At 41.7% G+C, this 18,054-nt stretch overlaps 3 protein-coding genes across 4 annotated transcripts in view; 1 reads left to right on the forward strand and 2 right to left on the reverse strand.

The window, feature by feature from the left end:
* The window catches only part of LOC8052648 (mucin-5AC), a 41,994-nt gene extending 41,119 nt beyond the window's left edge, over positions 1–875 (reverse strand). The window contains exon 1 of the mRNA XM_029982416.4: positions 794–875. The gene's annotated coding sequence lies outside the window, so the exon portion shown is untranslated. The remainder of the gene's footprint in view (positions 1–793) is intronic.
* Positions 876–1,302: 427 nt separating this feature from the next.
* On the forward strand, positions 1,303–6,208 carry LOC8052636 (centrosomal protein of 19 kDa). Its single transcript, XM_029982418.4, has one exon. The coding sequence runs from the start codon at positions 1,303–1,305 to the stop codon at positions 1,804–1,806; it is 504 nt and encodes a 167-aa protein (XP_029838278.1). The 3' UTR covers positions 1,807–6,208.
* The window catches only part of LOC8052637 (flocculation protein FLO11), a 53,551-nt gene continuing 39,834 nt past the window's right edge, over positions 4,338–18,054 (reverse strand). The window contains exons 8-13 of one of the 2 annotated variants that reach the window (XM_029982419.4): positions 17,748–17,796; positions 17,205–17,291; positions 15,164–15,308; positions 12,196–12,345; positions 10,327–10,430; positions 4,338–8,316 (exon numbers count right to left, since the gene is read on the reverse strand). In XM_029982419.4, coding sequence (XP_029838279.3) covers positions 8,169–8,316; positions 10,327–10,430; positions 12,196–12,345; positions 15,164–15,308; positions 17,205–17,291; positions 17,748–17,796 — 683 coding nt within the window. In that variant the 3' untranslated portion in view covers positions 4,338–8,168. Of the gene's footprint in view, positions 8,317–9,803; positions 9,948–10,326; positions 10,431–12,195; positions 12,346–15,163; positions 15,309–17,204; positions 17,292–17,747; positions 17,797–18,054 lie in introns of those variants that run through there. The other variant, XM_042293794.1, reaches the window with a different exon arrangement.

The following is an 18,054-nucleotide window of genomic DNA, read 5'->3' on the forward strand; positions in this document are numbered from 1 at the left end:
ATTAAGGCACGAAAGACCCGCCGCGCGACACAGTCGCGAGCGCCTTTAACGTCGTGATCGAAAGAGTATCAACAACAAAAAAAGGTCAGTTACTCTCTCCGTGCTAGGCAGAAGGCAAAAGCGTCAACAACTCGCGAGGTGCATGTTTCGAAGCCAGCTGAGAAAAGCAAAATGTGTAACGAAAAATCTGGACGGCTTACGTTTCCATTTGATGGTAACTAGCGCTACACCAAAACGAAATCGTGGCCAAAAAAACAAAATTCAGACCGAGCGGTTTTTTTGTGACTGAAATTTTTGCGCTCCTGGCGATTCCGCGGACGAAACGTCACGGCGTAAAAAACAAACGTCTTAAACTGGAAACAAATCGGTGACCAAGGTATTTCGCCTACAGGAGAAGGATCCTGTAAGCAAGATAAACCTGTAGGTTGATGTTCGAAGTGATGCACGGACCGAGCGTCGAGTAGCAAACGAATGTTCCGCGCATTTTTTCGACTCACCAAATTCGTGCAAAACAACAAGGGTCGATCTTATAATCCTGTTACAATGCGGAGACTTCGGTTAGGGAAACTGAACTACTTAAGCGTCAGCCGTACACTGCAGCAATATCCAAAAGAACATCGAGCTAAAGCGATATTCAAACGTAGGGGCAAACATTGTAAACCAACTTTAGAGGCTCGAAAAACTGTTGCGACTTCACTAGCAGATTTCTGGCAGGCTACGGGCCCCTAAAGAACGCCACACGGACAGAAAGTTTGTACGATCAATATATCTTATAAAAATAGCGTGTACTCACCGATTTCAGGTCGAACAACCCCCGAAACTCAAGCGCACTTTCTCTCCATTTCAATCGCCAGCTACTTTGACGTGCGCCATGTTTGACATGCATAGAAGGAAGTCGCCAGGCAAAGGTAGTCGAGCAGTAAGAGTGTCCTAAATAACTGAGGCTGAAGCTAATATTGTCTCCTCTCAGATAAACAACTGCGTTATCAATATTGTTTTTCGGTGTGGGAATCTTTTATACTGTGCATAAATAGCTATCGGTTTGTTTTGCGGCTTATCGGTTAGTTACGCCATGCCCCATTTCCGTTTTGTGATGTTGATTGTGGAGGTGGCGAATGTCGGTAGGCGAGTGTTTAAATTATTTCCCGCCGATTTAAAAGCGGCAGAAAATGCTTCTTAAAAAGATAATAACACAGTTATTCCGTCTGTATCACAGAGGCAGTGATAATAGCATCCTTTCAGGCGTGACAGTAATGCTGTGAAAAGCACGATCACGATCTTACCATCTTGCCTCTTAGTTCGATGATGGCTTCTTCCACAAAAATGGTTTTAAAAAAGATTGGAATACGATTCAAGGGTCCTGCATTGATCGTGATTTACGAAACGCCCAGTGGGAAGCTGCACCAAAGGACGATGCCGATTCGTGACATGTCCAAGAACTCAAACGTCCGAAACGTCGCCGAATCCCTTCGCGACCGGCACGCTGCGATCTTCGGGAGTGCGTCGCTGGTGCAAGTGGAAAAAATGCTGCGTCTCGCTCAGGAGAGCATGAAGGGTAAATCTCTGGACGAGTGCTTAGAAATCGTCGCGAAAGAGTTCACCCTCAACCCCGAAGAAGATCTCAACAAAGTGGACGACGACACGCTTCAGAGGAAAAAGGACCTCATGAACCTCACCTTCGAAAAGAACTGCAAGAAACCCGGAGATCCCGACTTCAAGTACGACGTCGAAGAGGATTTTGACTTGGAAGGTGCCATTGAGACGTCTGGATGGGATTCAGAAAAGGACGACGACTTTGGGTTCTGAGTCCTACACCCGTTCTCGTCATATGTCGCAGACATCTGATGTAAGGTTGTGGTGCTGCCGGCACGTGAAAAGGCACAAAACCCAAAGCGTGAAAGGTAAGACGTGCAAAAAAGAAGAGGAAAGGAAGCAGGCGACGTTTCGGGCGCATCGTTCGCTTCCTTTGCGCGTCTTATCTTTCACGCTTTTAGTTTTGTGCCTATTTGATGTAAGGTGTGCTTGGATCGATCAATCGGACGAACCCAAGCCCTACGCGCCTCCTATTGCTCCTAGTTGACCTGAAACCTTCTCACGGTAACTGAATTCTTTCATATACCAAGGTTGGGAGTTTTGAGCATTTTGATTCTGCCAGTGGCTCCCTTACCAAAGTAGGGACATTGTGTGGATGTCTTGGGCCTTTGAAAGCATGCCAATCTTTGCATAAGCACCTCTGCTCCGCTCCCCCCACCCCAGTTCGGAAGAAGCTAATAACTTCTACTGGCCATACGGGTCTATGGCATTGTGCGGTGTCCGCAAAATGTTTTATCAGATGTAGTTTTTCAACTGCACAACTGGCCGTTCGTGGATCCGAATGTTGTCCATTTCAGTCAACAAGAATGGGAGAAACTGGCCTTGCCAAGCCTTGACTCTCATCCTTAAACTGTTTGGTATATCCTTTGTGGTCACTCTAGTCGGTTACAAGTCAAGAAGATAGTAGAAGCTCCTCCCACAAGCGTGATGCGCCCGGTTCAAATTCATCTGTAGTAGAGAGAATAGTTCACTGGAAACGACCCTTGTTCCGCATCAATGAATAGATATTGGCTACAGAATGATGCCAACTTGTCTACAACCCCCACTCTTAAAGAAAGCGACCTTTGTATTCATTGGAGAAGGAACCGAGCTCCTGAAAGTGGGCTTTGTATCCATCGGAGGGGGAACCTAACCCCCCAAAGTCGTATTTGTTTCCATCGAAGGGGGGAAACTCTAACCTTCCTCTCGTGGCCTCCACAACGCTAAGTCAAAGTCGAAAGATAAGGCAAATATTTACAGGAAGGCAAAACCCTCTCCCGCATTGGTCACAACGTCACAAAAACGATGGGACGCTATTGGATGCGGTGGTGGCAGAGGGATGTATGAATCCCTTTGAGGGCCATTTGCCGCTACCTTCTTGACCTGTAACTTACTATAGCTAGAGTAACTGTATAGGCTCTGCTTGCAGAGCCCCGCAAGCGGAGCATATACAGTTACTCTAACTATAGCCACCTCTTGCTGGTCGAATTTTGAGCTTATGTTTCTTGTATTAACACTGCCTGACCACCAGTGGTGTGGCTGCTAACTCTCTTCTCATATAGATGCAGTAGATAAATCCTTGGAGCTATGGTGATAATTATGTACCTGTAACTAATCTAGTTATTTATTTATTTATGTATTTAAAGTGCCTCGCAGCAGCTGTTGCATTTTGATTTTCGTGTTAATACATCTTAAACCATTCTGTCGCTGTGAAAAATCAGTTAAGATTATATTTCTGAGAAGGTATTTTCATTTCTCATTGTGGGTAAACGCAAAGGATATCTGTGGGACACCTTGCACTAATTTAGAGAATTCTGCTCATTTGAAATGGTTTGAAAGACAATCTATGGCTGGTGTAGTAAGGCAAAGGATTAGCGTTGTGCGAATATTCGAAATTTCGAATATATGTTTCGAATAATAGACTATTCAATATTCACTTCGAAAAGAACTGCACTATTCGCGTTTTTCGAAGTGTTGATTGCGGTGGGTTAGCCCCTTTGAGTGCGCTTCTCTTTGAGAACTGGTGCCGAGAGGAGAAGCAATACCCACGGATGCGAGCTCCGTGGGTATTGCTTCTCTGCATTACATCAGTGCTCGGTAAGAAGCGCACTCAACGGGGTAACCCACCGAGATAAACACTTGGAAAAGTATGAATATCGCAATTGCGTGCTTGGAAGAAAAGCATACATTCAAAGCGGGATGGTGCATACGTGCCGGCTGTATTTGGGAATAAATGAAAACTTAGTAAAAGTGCATATCTATATTGTAGTAAAAGTTCCAAAATTAAACTGACAGTTATGCAGGAGTATAATACTATGGTAGGCCGAGATGCCCTTTCAACCTGCATTCAACATGCGCAATTATTTCTTTTTTAACTCGAGGTTAAAGAAGGAATATTTTATATAGCAAGATTTGTAAATTCACTCAATTGGGTATAGCTGGCCATCTCTTTGGGATTCATTTTTTGTCTAATTCCTCGTTTAATTGCCATCCCAAAACATGAGACCTTATGAAGACACAGTTCAAAAATATGGATAAACTTAGCTTATCAATGAACAAGTGGAACAACCTTCACAAGTTTAGCTGGGTTTTCGTCTAAGCATTATGCAATGGTAGTGAAATGCGTGGAAAAACTATTTGATATTCAAATCGAAAATATTCAGCCAAAACCAGTATTCGCTTCGAACTCAAAATCCACTATTCGCACAAGACTACAAAGGATACATTATTTAATGAGGAGATGCAGTTCATAGGACACACAGTTATGTAAGAAGTTTTATTTCACAGCAGAAATTTGTACACTTGTGAAACAAATTAGATGCATAAAAGAAACTCGCAAACAACTCAATCAAACTAATAAATATGCTAGCTTCATTCATCATGCACAAACGAAGCAATTCTTTTTTGTTTCTCTCTCGAAGGCACTCTGGTTGGCATAGTATGTCTGTGCACTACGCATGGGAATCGCCGTCTCCCCACAGCAACTTTCTGGGAAAAAGTGATGACAAAGAGCTAGAAGTTATGCCATTGTATTTACAGTTTTCTCATGGCAGCTTTTTTCTACTTAAGGTAAACTTCATTTCTTATACTCTGTTAAGCAAGCAATGCATACCCTACTTGCACTTTTAAAAGCATGGTTTCCTTTTCCTTTAAAGACCAGTGGTTTCCAAGCATTTTGAGTGGAGTGTCACTTGTATTCTTGGTTCTCTGAATATATTCTAGATTGTATTTTAAAAAGCTTAGAATTAAATACAGCAAGGGCTACTTCTCGTAGAGTTTGCCCATACTTCGGTAAAAACAAAAAATATCTTGAAAGCAGCTAGCTTGTTAAGCATAACAAATTTGATTCCCCTGCTGTGTTGCATTTTTATCTTCAGTTGTGATACTGGGATTTTCCTCGCATCAAGTGATTATGCACTTGACCAATTAAATCTACACTTAGGGAAACATATATTTTGTAGCCTGTGCAACCCAGTTTGCACTAATGAATATAGTAGAAAATAATTAAACACTCGAGCATCCCTGGAGGTGCATGCTCCAGAGTTTGAAAACCACTGCTCTATAGCCTAGAGTGGTCACTGCTTGCAACTCTGTAGTCTTATAAATAAAAGTTCTAGCATTTATATCTCTGCAGAAACATCCTAGATGCTACATACACTCGGACACAAAAAATGATTTGGTCATATTTACATATGAACATTGTTTCAGCTAACTCTTTAACAATGAGGCCGATTGATGCTTAATTAATAAACACAAAACTGGGATGAAAAGAGGGAAAAACATCTTTGTACTGAATAACAATTTGCAAACACTGACAAGCCGAATGCAAACAAAGTGTTTATGGGAGGACCTTAGTCTTAATGTATAAAATGTGGCACATCATGTTCAGAAAAAAAAAAAAGATGGTAGCAGACGAATATTAGTCATTTAGTACAAATGCCTACCTTTAAAATCCCGAGCAAGCATCCACTCATAATTTGAAGATAATCATGTAAAATTGGTGAATGGGCACTCTTTAGGTCTACAATATGTAAAGATATCTCTTTTCTGTATTTTCTGAATGTTACAAAATTGAGGAGTAGGCGCTTAAAATAGAATGGGCGGATGCTCGGTATTTTCCGGTTATCTCCAGAGGCTGTTAGCTCTGTTAAAATAGTATTTGCTGCTTTTGTACCCTAAAAATATTCAACTGTTTGCTGCCAGTAGGGGACATGGGTATCACGAAAAGCAGGTTTCATAAGTATGTCAAGGATTTTCACGCATGTTTTGGTAGGTGTCTTAGCCTTTGCACATATTTGTAAATAATGAACTATGCTATCAATCTTAATTTACAATACATTTACACATAACTGCAGATAACTAATGAGACTATGTAGCTAGTAATTTATGCCAATAAATTTATTATGCCATACATACAAATTGCTCTGAATGGACTAGAAAGTAGGACCAGAAAAAGTTGTAGTTTGCACAAATTCTATTCAGCTTCATTGCTCATCTCACCAACAGGGTGTGACCCTTCATGTTAAATGTTAGTCATACTTCCATTCATTAGACTAGAAGTTAAAGGCAAACTGCGATGGAAAAGAAAGTAGCTGGTTAACCTGTGGGTACTGGCAATTTCAAGCATTTTCAAAACTTCAAAATAATGAGACAAAAATCGGTACTACGGCAGTTACAAGCAATTGGTGACTCGTGAGAGTAAGACCCTTCTGAGTTATACTCTCACATTTTTGCTATGATAAGCCATGCTAGATGCCAGTTGTCATGTCACTTCTTTGATTTCAATTGGCTCATTGTGCTAAACCTCCCTTCATTTCTTCCTTTCTTGGATGAGCTCTTATCTGTATGTTATTCAAATACGGTCATGAGTCCAGCTTGCGTTTTGTTTTAGGCAGCAAGCTTTAAAGAAGATAATGATACCTAAGTGCTGCATGTCCAATAACAAGGTAAATTGCAGAATGTTTTGGTGGTATATACTATCCTCTCTAATAAAAATATACTTGACCAGAATACAATTTGGTGACAGCTTTCCTTCAAGTGTAGATACTATTTGTCTCCTACATCGTAGTTTGAAAACCCATCATCTAGGATACCAAATGGGCATTGCGTCATAGTAGTAAAGCACTTGTAAAATAAATGGTGGCCCGTGCAACCCTCTTTAAAAAAAATGAAGTATAGTGAATCTATCTTTGGCAGAGAGCGATTTGTCCTTGTCCCTATTCTTAATATGTTTTTTAGGTGTCTTTAGTTATCTTTAAAGATACCAAATGTTTAGTTTAAAATGAATTAAGAATATTCCTGAAGGTTTGTAAGTACCGCAAACAGTAGTTAAGAACTTCCATCCCCTGTCTCCCTATTACTCAGAAAACCATGTCATAATGAATTATCTTTACTGCAGAGAAGAGGCATGAGTTTCATTTAATAGCACAAATATTTAGTTAGCTTCCCCAAACTTGGGAATTTTATGGTTATCACAATATAGACTGACGTCGTGCAACAAACCGAGTTTTAATCATTGACATTAGACGAGGAACTCTAAAACCAATCTACTTTTAGTTACGTGACCTTACCACTTTCAAGCCTCATGTCAACTATTTTTGTCTTCTGCAATTTGCCCGAAGAAAGACATCTTGTAGCTCTGTGTTATATCTCAATTTGGGTTTACATACAAAATATGTTCCCTTTGCTCGTTCAATTATGACTGCTCTTACATTTTAGCTTTCATGATCAAGGCCTTCCCTTGATGTGGCAAACCTTGCTCAAGACAATGCCTTTGTCTATAAATAATATATATTATATTTTTCTTTGTCTCATAAGTTCTGTGCAATGCTATGAAGGGCAAAAGGAGAAAGCAGAGGTCCAAAAAGTAGTTGCGTTTGCACCAGGGGTTTTCCCAGGAATTGAAATTAGGGGGGGGGGAAGGGCTTGAGAATAGAGGAGTCGTTGCCTTAAAAAAAAACGGGGGGGGGGGGGGGGGGTGTAGGGAAATCGCTGGTTTGCACGAGCACTAGGACAGACAAAGCAGTTTCCGAAGTCGTGCTCACATCCACGCCTCCTGCAATTCTCCAGAGAACTCCCGAGATGACCTACAGAGGTAATGTAGAAAATAAAATATGCTGGCTAAAAAAATTTGCAGTTTGTTTTAAGGACGATAAACAATATTTTAAATACGCAGGCTCAGAAAGTTACAGCGAAGAAGGCTGCAGTGGACCATTTGCTATATGATATGAATTGTGACTTTTTCCCCGTGGAAAAGAAGCCAAATAAACGTCGACAACTGGACTATTGCACTCTCATCAAAAACAATATTTTGCCGTAGTTCATGTAAGGCAACTGTAGTGACTTGCATGCTGCACTGAAGGATGTAAACCGCTCTTAAATTCTACACGGTAGGGCGCACTTGTACCGATGTTCCATGTGGCTGTAGAAGCTGAAAGATGGTTGCGTCATGTTTCACGTCGTCTTAACAGCACACCTAGGGCCGACAGCTGTGTGCTGTTCGGCTCTCCTTTTCACCGGTTTTGAGGAAAAAAAAAACACTTTCAAAGGACTCTAGTCACTTCATGGCTCGCAGGATTTGGCCGATCTTGGTGGCTTCAGTAGTGGTAGTCCGCGTCCGTTTCCGCGTAGTCATACTCGTCGTCATCGAGGTTTCCACCTCGCCCTCGGCAGCGGAAGGGCTCTCCCAGCTTGTCCAAGTGGGGCGACAGGTCATCGTCGTCTGGATCGTAGTCGCCGTACATCCTGAAAGGGCACGGTTGCAGAATCAATAATCTCTCGATTCATCGAGCCCTGTATATGTACGGCTTCTGTATGGGAACTTCTGTATCATCTGCAACATTTAAAAAAGCAAAATGGGTAAAGCCTATTATTTTCGACTGAGTAAAGAATATGGTGTCTTCCTATTATTTTCGACTGAGTAAAGAATATGGTGTCTTCCTATTATTTTCGATTGAGTAAAGAATGTAACATCAGCTTAATCGACGGTGGTGCATCCAAGACTTCTTTCTAGAAAAAGATTTTAGATACCTTAACAATAGTCATAATCGAACTAACAAATTGTACGCATCACTTGAGATTAATACACGTCGGTGTTTTTAGTTTTGTGTGTTGGCTGCTTTAGTTTAATGATATAACCAGCTTTGGGAGTGAGGAAACGGCATTGTGAACATTATACAGCGTGGGCGAAATGGATGGAACGCACTTTAAACTGATCGCAAAAATCGGTTTCTTAACTTATCGCGCTGGGATTTCCCACACAGGTGCCTGAAGTCGGTGGAAGCTTTCGTTAAAATTGAGGAAAGGTTGACTGACCTGAGTAATTCAAGAAGAATCAAAACCTGTTTTCCCCATACTTTGCATGTACACTAAAAAAATATGTTTACTGTGGCGCTTATTTGGGCCAAATAAAGTGAAAAAAAGGTAAGTCCATTTTTTTTTAAATTGTAGTAAACGGCAGAATAGCCCACAACGATTTTCCGATGCCTTTGAAATGAAAGGCTTAGGGATAATTTTTCCACAGACGAAGCAAGTGTTTATTTTTTTTTTCTTTTGACTTTAGAGGTTTTATGTATTTATACTCTCGATTAATGAATGCACCAGCTTCGAGCACCTCTGTAGAAAATCCCAGCGCGATAAGTTAAGAAACCGATTTATGCGGTCAGTTTAAGATGTGTTCAATCCATTTCGTCCATGCTGTACTTTTATCGCCGATGCATAATACGTCCCTCTCGAATACGTGAAAAGCTAATGACATAAAATAGGCTGAGTTGTGAAGTAGCCTGGTAGCTTCCCTCTGTACTTTCAATCAAATAATTAGGTCAACCAACTTGTTGCAATTTTTTTCAATATGGCCATGCTTATTTGATATCTGTGAGACTGGTTTTCAGCTCTTATGTGAAGTAACTACTTTAGGAAAGAAGTACATATATTCGTACAAAGCCAGACTACAGCCATTTCATTGTTAATTGGATGCTAGAGCAATAAAGTGAGTCCGTGCTTTGGGGCTCCTTGATGTGCCACTTTCCTTCATTGCACCGGTGACATGGGGAGAAGCGCCCTTTTCAGGGGGAGGCGGGAGCACATGCGCCGACTGGAGAGTGCACATGCACATGGTTACGTTATCTAGCAGTTTGAACTTTGGATGTTAAAGAAGGAACTCTGCGGCTAGTATATAAGCACATTCAGAGTTCAGCCGAAGCGAGTGATGTTTTACTCGAGAGACTACTAACCTTAATTAAGAGCTGCCCTAAATATGTCCATAGATTTTCTTAGACATAGGCTAGACGCTCGGCCGACATTAGCTTTCGGGCAGGTCGTGGGATCCAATTGAAGTAGACAGCAAGTAGAGTAATTCTCGGGGCGGCGATCCACTCCTATGGAAAAAAGTAGCCGCATTCTTGCGTTTGGCTTCTATATAACCCCAAAGATTTCACTTTATTCGAGCATAATTGCTAGTGTTTTTTTCTTTTTTCTTTTTTTTTACATTTTAACGTTAGAGGAGAGGAACTGAGACAGCTGCGGCTTTTCTGTGCACAGTTGACAGAAAGTGAAACATAGCGTACCAGAGTTTGACCATTTTTGAGAACATATTACTTTGAGAGGTGCCAAGTCTCCTCGTGTACTTGCGTAAAACATCATTTATGGAAATCTGTGATCGAATAGCAATGGTTTATAGTCCTCATTCTTTATATTTTGTTTAGAAGTGAATGTAGAATCGTACCAAATAGTAGTGAAAATACATCAGTAACTCACAGATCATGATTTTCAAGGTTTCCTTCTTCAGCGACTAGAAGCTCGTATTCCTCGGCGGCAAACCTGTCCCAGTCAGAAATCTCTAGCCCGTCACCGTCATGGTCCTAAAAAGAGGCAGAAAACAAAATGAGATAAGTGAGGCTATAGGACGAAAAGTGCAACTCGTGATAGATGTGAGATTTTTTCCCCTTTTATTCACTCAACTTTTACATAGTACTGATAAAAATTAAGTTCTTTTATTTAATTTATATTGTAACTATGGTTACCACGAATCATACCAGTATAGGCAGCAATGACGTGTCATGACAAACTAAACTGTGCTCACTTATACTAGTAATAAATGTTGGTTCTCTGGTGGGCTTTGCAGTAACACAAAACAGTTGAGCGTTGCAGTCAGATTTCAGCGAATCTGTGATACTCCATCTGTATTCAGTTTCCTATAAAATATACAGTAAAGCCAATTTACAAAAAAGATCAACTGCTATCTAAGAACTGTTTGTTCTACTATGATTGAATTTAAATATGACTAACATTTGTGCAGAGCATGCCTTAAAAATATTTGTATGGTTGTTTCCATATTTTTCATATGACAAATGCCCCCGCAGCATTTCATATTCCCCACAGCGTGACAGGAATTGTCTATTTCGTTACATTTTCTAGTTCAATCGACTAACTTTTCTTCGTTAGAATAAACTCCAAGGACTAAACTGATTGTTTTACTGGATGGCAGAATGTTAAAACTAAATAAATGAATAAATATACGGCTACAGTGATATGTTATATGGACACCTACGCTCCTCCATAAATCGTCCATAATGTGAGTAGTCCATAATGACGAGATAAAAATGCATGTATTTTCTCAGTTTGTCCCCGAAAATGGTGTCTATATAGCGGGGTATCCTTATTAATGGGGTCCATGTAAACGAGACATGACTGTATGTGCAATTTCTGTTGTTTGTTATTGTGACTGTTGTGAATAAAAAGGGCTGTTACGATAACGTATAGCCATTCTAGGAGACGTGCAACCAACGCTAAAAAACGTATTGAAGATTAAACTAAATGGTGTGAAACTGTATCATCACAAATTCACCAGCCATCTGATTGTTTAAATCACCAACACCGTTTATTTTCGTTCAGGGTCCTTGGGGCACTGGGGGTGGCAATAAAACAATGTAATTGTAATTGTCGGTCTTCTGTGTTTTTTTTTTTTTAGTCCTCTAACGCACTTGTTCTAAAATCTATTTTCTTTTCAGTAATCTATGAAAACTACGGGCTCAAACTTTGCAGTTCAGAAGGAGAATTCCTCCACGCATGTGGTTGTGCAGCGAGTACACCCAAGAAAAGTAAGAATGTGTACTCGCAATTTTGGGACAAATGCAAATGAAATATATGCTCGTGTTTAATGTTTAGGGACTTAACTTAAACACCGATACACAATGAAAAAAAAAAAAAAACTTGGAGGACGCTTAAACTTTGCCTTTAAGAGTGCAACGCGATCGCATTATCGGGCGCCATTCGCATCGTCTTCTCATTCGCTTCTCATGTTCTTCCTGCCAGTGAGCAGAACGTGTGGCGGACATGGCTTAGTCAATAGTGTGTCTTTTAAGAATTAATTACTTTATGAAGTGAAATCATTTGAGATATGCGACGACCTTTGATTTGCATTCCATGTAATGCTTTTTAGTCCCTTTCATTCCACGCGTGACGTCACGTGAGCGTTGTGGGTTGTTTGAAGTTCCCGCGCGAGGTCATATGGCTGTGACGTCATGACCCTATCGACCAATCAGGATTTTCCCGTTACGCCACCGACATCTGCTTTTCTGCGACACAAGTTCCTTAACGCTATTCTGTTAAAACCTGAGCCCTTACCCTTTGAGATGCAAACGGATCACGCTGTTCATGATCCAGATACTTTTCCAGGTTAAAGAAAGTGTCGAAAAAGATGGGCGTCATCTTGCACCTCTTCAGGTCCGCCAGGGATACCTTGTCCTTCTTTCGCGGCTGGATCATGTCCAACATCTGGAGTGCATATTGGAAGGTAAGCACTTGGGGTCATGGGGATACTTTGTCGAGACATCACAATGTCTTCTCTTGATGTTCATACATCAAGATGTGTGCCTTGAAACGGTATTTATACATTTGCTTCTGACGTTATAAGCAGTTAGATGCTCAGCAAGAGCTCCAAAATTAATGATTCTACCAAATGGTTGCCCTAATTAGTAAATTAATTAGTTTCGGCATTTTGGAATTAGGAAAAATAATTTAGTAACAGAACATATAAAAATCGAAAATCACTTCACTAACTTTGTTGTACAGAAAATTATGTCTGGCATATTTTTACAGCAGTCATAGCGATTGCTGAACAAGCAGCATGAAAGAGTGTTTTTTTTTGTTTTTTTTTTTTTGTATGCATATGGTAGCGTATTGTGGACAAGCGGCACTGCGGCATCAATTCTGCCAGGGTTACTTCGCCACAGTGCAATTATGTTGGAGGCGAAACCCTTTCCCCTAAGTTGCATTGAAAAATAATGCCTGCCCCCCTACTTTCCTGCAATGCACACAAGAGGCCCATCATTGCGATCTACAGTTTACGCGTCCAGGGATTGACGAGGCGAAAAAAAAAACGGTTTGGCTGGAAAACGCCTTCTGTTTAGAGGCGATAGGCAAACAAAACGTCATGCTCAATATCCCTGTGCAGATTGCGTTTACAAACAACCATTTCTTGGGCCTCGCCACCCACTGGATGCATTGCTTAGAACGGTGATTGATCCGCCGTGGGCTCTGCCGAAAAGTAGATGAGCGGGCATTTTAGAATGTACAAGGTGTGACTAAAACATTCCGGGACTAGTTTTGTAGTGTTAAAAGAAAGGGTAGCAATGGTGATGCGTACACAGCTGTTGAAGGTAGGGACCTTCATGCGTCATTTTCCTAAAGGACATCATTCTATGAGAATTCGTAGCTGTGTCACATGGGTTTTTGTGACCATGTGTACGAGCACAAAGCCGATTTCAGCATGGACTGCAACCAAAGCGAACATCAGTCCTACATCAAACTTGGCAAATCGGAAAGAGATACATTTGGCTGAGTCGGCAGACTTAATAGCGAAAAAGAAGTGAGTCGTGCGAGGTGTTTTGAGGGGTGCTTGGATTTCAGGAATGGCAGAACATCACTGGAAACTCACAAAGAGAGGTAGTGCGACCTTCCCAGACTTCCTTCTTCTTCCACTAAAGTTCTGTCATTCTTGAAGTTCGAGCGCCACTCGAGAGGCCTCTCATGAATAATTTTGTTTTTCGTAAGTTTGTTGACTCATTTTGAGGACTCTGTTCCAGATTTTGCCAGTTTGACGCAGAATAGAAATTCCTTCCTTGCTTTATACTGAAAGTGCCGATGAGCTCGTGCACGTGGTTACAAAACTTCGTGTAGTTCAGCTTCAATTGTTCACAAAGCGACGCCATTTGTCCTAATGACACATGAACACCCTCGACAGTTGCACACGCATCACCGTCCTTCGACAGTTGCACACGCATCACCGTCCTGCCCTCTATTTTTACGCCACAAAATAAGTCTCGGAGCTTTTTGATCGCACCTCGTAGATATATAGTGTGTCCTGTTAAGCCGAGAATATATTAACCTTTCTAATGCTGATGTGATTCATTAACCACTTTATTTTAATCAATGTTAGAACATTTAAAATGTTTTGTCATGTCCACGCTTCTTTATCATAATTTAAATATTAGTTTTAACTATATCTATTATTTCTTGAAATAATGCTCGTAATAACTGCTAAGGTGTGGCCGTAAATGTGCAATAACTTTGTGCGTTTCCTGAGGGTTGCTGTTTTAATAACTCTATGCTGAAACTATGGCAAAATTGAGTAAAGCAATCTGCTCCCAATTCTTGAAAAAGCTTGCAAATTTTGCGTATTCCTGCATAGTACAGGGTGACACAAGGAGACGCCAGGCTCTTTAAATCGACCGGAAATTCGGTTTCTTAACCTATCGTGCTACGACTTTGTGCAGCGTTGCCCACAGATGGTGCTTTTTTTCTTTTTTTGTAAAATTTGCAAAGACGAATTTACCTGAGGAAAAAGTAAAGAAAGAAAAAGGCTTAGTTCTTATGGAAACGCAGCGACGCCACCGGTCTTCAAACAACACGGCGCCGTTTCGCACGGGAGACAAGAGATGGCGCAACGAACGCCGTCAACGAACGAGCATACGGCGCCGAGAGCCAGCGTCTTTAGCAGACGAAGAACTGCAGTTCCTTGTTGTTATCGCGCCTGTTTTTGTTTCTGCGACTGTCACCGCCTGCGGAACTCGCGCCGCTTTTGAGTCGAAAAGATTGTCTGCTAAAGACGCCGGCTCTCGGCGCCGTATGCTCGTTCGTTGGCGGCGTTCGTTGCGCCATCTCTTGTCTCCCGTGCGAAACGGCGCCGTGTTGTTTGAAGACCGGTGGCGTCGCTGCGTTTCCATAGGAGCTAAGCCTTTTCTTTCTTTACTTTTTCCTCGGGTAAGTTCGCTCTTTGCAAATTTTACAAAAAAAAAAATGCACCATCTGTGGGCAACGCTGCACAAAGTCGTAGCGCGATAGGTTAAGAAACCGAACTTTCCGGTCGATTTAAAGAGCCTGGCGTCTCCTTGTTTCACCCTGTATATAGTCCTCCTTCATTTGTCTAGAATATACGGGTGATATTTCAGAAGCATACATGAGTCACAGTATCTTCATGAGACTTAAATTGAGGCACTGAAAGAATTACTTCCACATTCCCAAGGCTGATGACTAACGACAAAATCAAAAGGAATAGGTTGAACCTATAACATAGTTAAATAGCAGCACATACCTGGCAGAGGCAGTCTCCAAAAGGTAGCGTCTCAATGCCAAGTGCCTCCATGCGTGTCAGTTGCTCCTCGTAGAAGTAATCCAACTCATACATGGACAAGTACCCATCGCCATCTATATCCATGCACCGGAACCAGTACTCTATGCTGAAAAACAAAACAAAAGAAAGAGAGCTATTTGTTAGAACTCAGAGCAAGCTGCCCACAGGGGCGATGTGAGCTTTGTGTTTCCATACGTGGCTGGCATACCGTTCACCATTTTGGAGTAGGAATATTGCGTTCTTGTGCATCTTATATTTTCCAAGCCTTGGCTACATAGTTTGAGACCGTATATGCAACCACAGCTGCAACTGCGATTTTGGCAGGTTGTTACACGACATATCTGCGACAATCACTGAATCTTCAAAGCCGGAAAAGAACATTAAGAATGCACAAAAATGCAGGATTTTATCATGAAACAATTAATAGGCAGCACGAAAAATGTGTGAAACATTATGCTCACTCTCCTTTATTGCATTTTGGTCCGATAGTACCTAATGAGTACGACCATTTTTAATGAAACTGCTGTATTTCTAAGCTATGAAACAGGCTATAGGATTCATAAGTAACTTTAGTACATCTATTCTTTTGTATATTGAGGTTTTGGAAGAAAAGTAAATGCAGTTACAACAAGGTCGTTGGGGCAAACCACTGGGCAAACATAAATGGTCAACGTGCGCCCGAATGCGTGCATAGCGTAGTGTACTGATCATAATGTAAAAACAGCGCAACCACACACGGACGAAAGAGAAGAAACACGCAGACGGTACAAGCGCTGCCGTCTGCGTGTTTCTTCTTGTACAATATTCAGTACAAGTGTACTGAATATAGTCGCGTGAACTTTCCATCTGTAACGTTTCGAGTGGCTGCACATAGACAAGCTATATAACCTGGTCAAAACAACACAATCTCTCCCGCCTGAGAAGGATGTTTCTCCCAACGCGCTCTAGCGGTGCTGGGAAGCAGCATAGCGAGGGGCTGCCATGCGCAGATACGCGCCATAGTTTTGCAAGCTTCAAAAACTCTTCTGATGTACGAATGCAGCAATTGCGTTTTGACTTACATCTGTGTGTGTTACCGATTAAATTTAGTACGGTACAGGCAGTGCAACCCGAGAGTTTTAACGTGGAAGATGTTATATGAGAGTACTGGGCACATTCCAGCGTGACCTAACTGCGTCACGGAAGTTCGCCATGGAAGTGCGTTACGGAAGTGTGTTATGTCTCGCGTGAAGCATTGCCCGCCAAATTTAGCAGATGACGTTCATGGGATGTCATCAACGTAACGGTATACCGACCGCGTGACCAGGTCACACGTAGATGTCGGATCACGTGACACGGTGGCGTCGCGTGACATCGTCATGTGACCGTCCATCAGGTCAGGTGACTACGTGACTGCTAATTGTACCGACCATCTGACCGCCGTGCGTAATCTACGTGCGACGATTTCGTCAAGAACAATGAAGATGCTGTACTATATATGACCATAGCGTCTGTCGTCCTAAATTAAATCAACAGACAGAAGCAACAATGCGTTCGAAGCTGATCGTGACTCGGAAGGCGCATACGCGGAGCAAGACGGCGGAACCAACGGCACAAAAAGCGAAGGATGCCAGCGCGGCATGGTCATAAGCACCATGACGTCACTAAAATCGCGGTTTGCGATGACGGCGTTGGTCTTACGTCAGTCACTGCTTACGCTCAACAAGCACGTAAGTAAACTCTCGGAATCAACTGCGCTCGAAAGTGAAAAAAAAAAAAAAAAACTGTTTTTTTACACTCCGTTTAACGTTCTTAGTTAGCTGATTTAGAACGGATTGTTTTAGTGTGCAGTCTGTACAACTTCGCGCAAGTTTAGAACGTGAGTAGGCACAAGGGACAAACATAAAACAGGATAGAATTTTTCCCTGCTTCTTTCCGTACGACCTTTTTGACGCCCACAGCGCGTAAGTCCTCTTTAGGGCATCTCTTTAATTACAACTTACAGTAGAGAAGAGGCACTAACCTCCTGGGATGCCTCTTGTCTTCTTCTGACATGATGAACCAGACGAACTCGCTGTAGCTCATTTTTCCTTCCCTTTGCACGGGACCCCTGTCAGAGGACGCACAGTGACAGCGTGAGAAAAGAAAGGCTCCAACAGCACCGATTCTCACAAAAACGTCCAGCAGTCGCCATAAAGTCCCATGGATTTCCTATATGGGAGCTATACGGACATCATTACTATGAATATCCTGGTTCGATTACAGGTTATCGTAGCGCCAATTTTACTGCCCTCACCGCCAATCAATGCGTTTGTTATCATTCTTTTTTTTACAATTTAGATTGATTTGTTGAAGGGCATCCATGGCGCACCTTGAATGCACCAAGAATGCCCCGAACTCGCGCCTAAAATTCACCTGATTAAGGTGCTGGTGCACAAATATCACAACACTGGGAACCAGTGTATGGACGCGTGCAAGATAAGATTGCAATCACTAAATATAAATAAAGCCTTTTTTTTTAGCGTTGAAGCGAAAGATTGTGCAGGGAAAAAAGCTATATACCTACCTTGTCACGGCACCGGAAAATATTCTTTCAATCATCCGCATAGAGATGGCTGAAATTAAAATTGGAATCGATCTTTTGTTACAAAGCTAAAATCAAAGGACAAAGACTAATTCCAATCAACCAATGTTTTTCGGTTTTTTTTTTGTTTTTTTGGTTTTTTTTAGGAAACGTTTGCATTTCTAAACGTATTTCCGTTCCCACAGTTTTTCTGAAGAAAGCGCTACTACTCAAAGCTCTGAGGCGTCCTTCGATTTACCTCCTGTCCCTGTGTGCATCCTTCAAAAAGGCATGACTAGCATTGCCTATG

This window comes from Ixodes scapularis, unplaced genomic scaffold (assembly GCF_016920785.2).
Source record: "Ixodes scapularis isolate PalLabHiFi unplaced genomic scaffold, ASM1692078v2 PGA_scaffold5__190_contigs__length_132052651, whole genome shotgun sequence".
Classification (NCBI taxonomy): Eukaryota; Metazoa; Arthropoda; class Arachnida; order Ixodida; family Ixodidae; genus Ixodes; species Ixodes scapularis.

Excerpts from the sequence above, each read along its gene's own strand:
- LOC8052636 (XM_029982418.4), top strand. The coding sequence starts at position 1,303 with ATGATGGCTTCTTCCACAAAAATGGTTTTAAAAAAGATTGGAATACGA.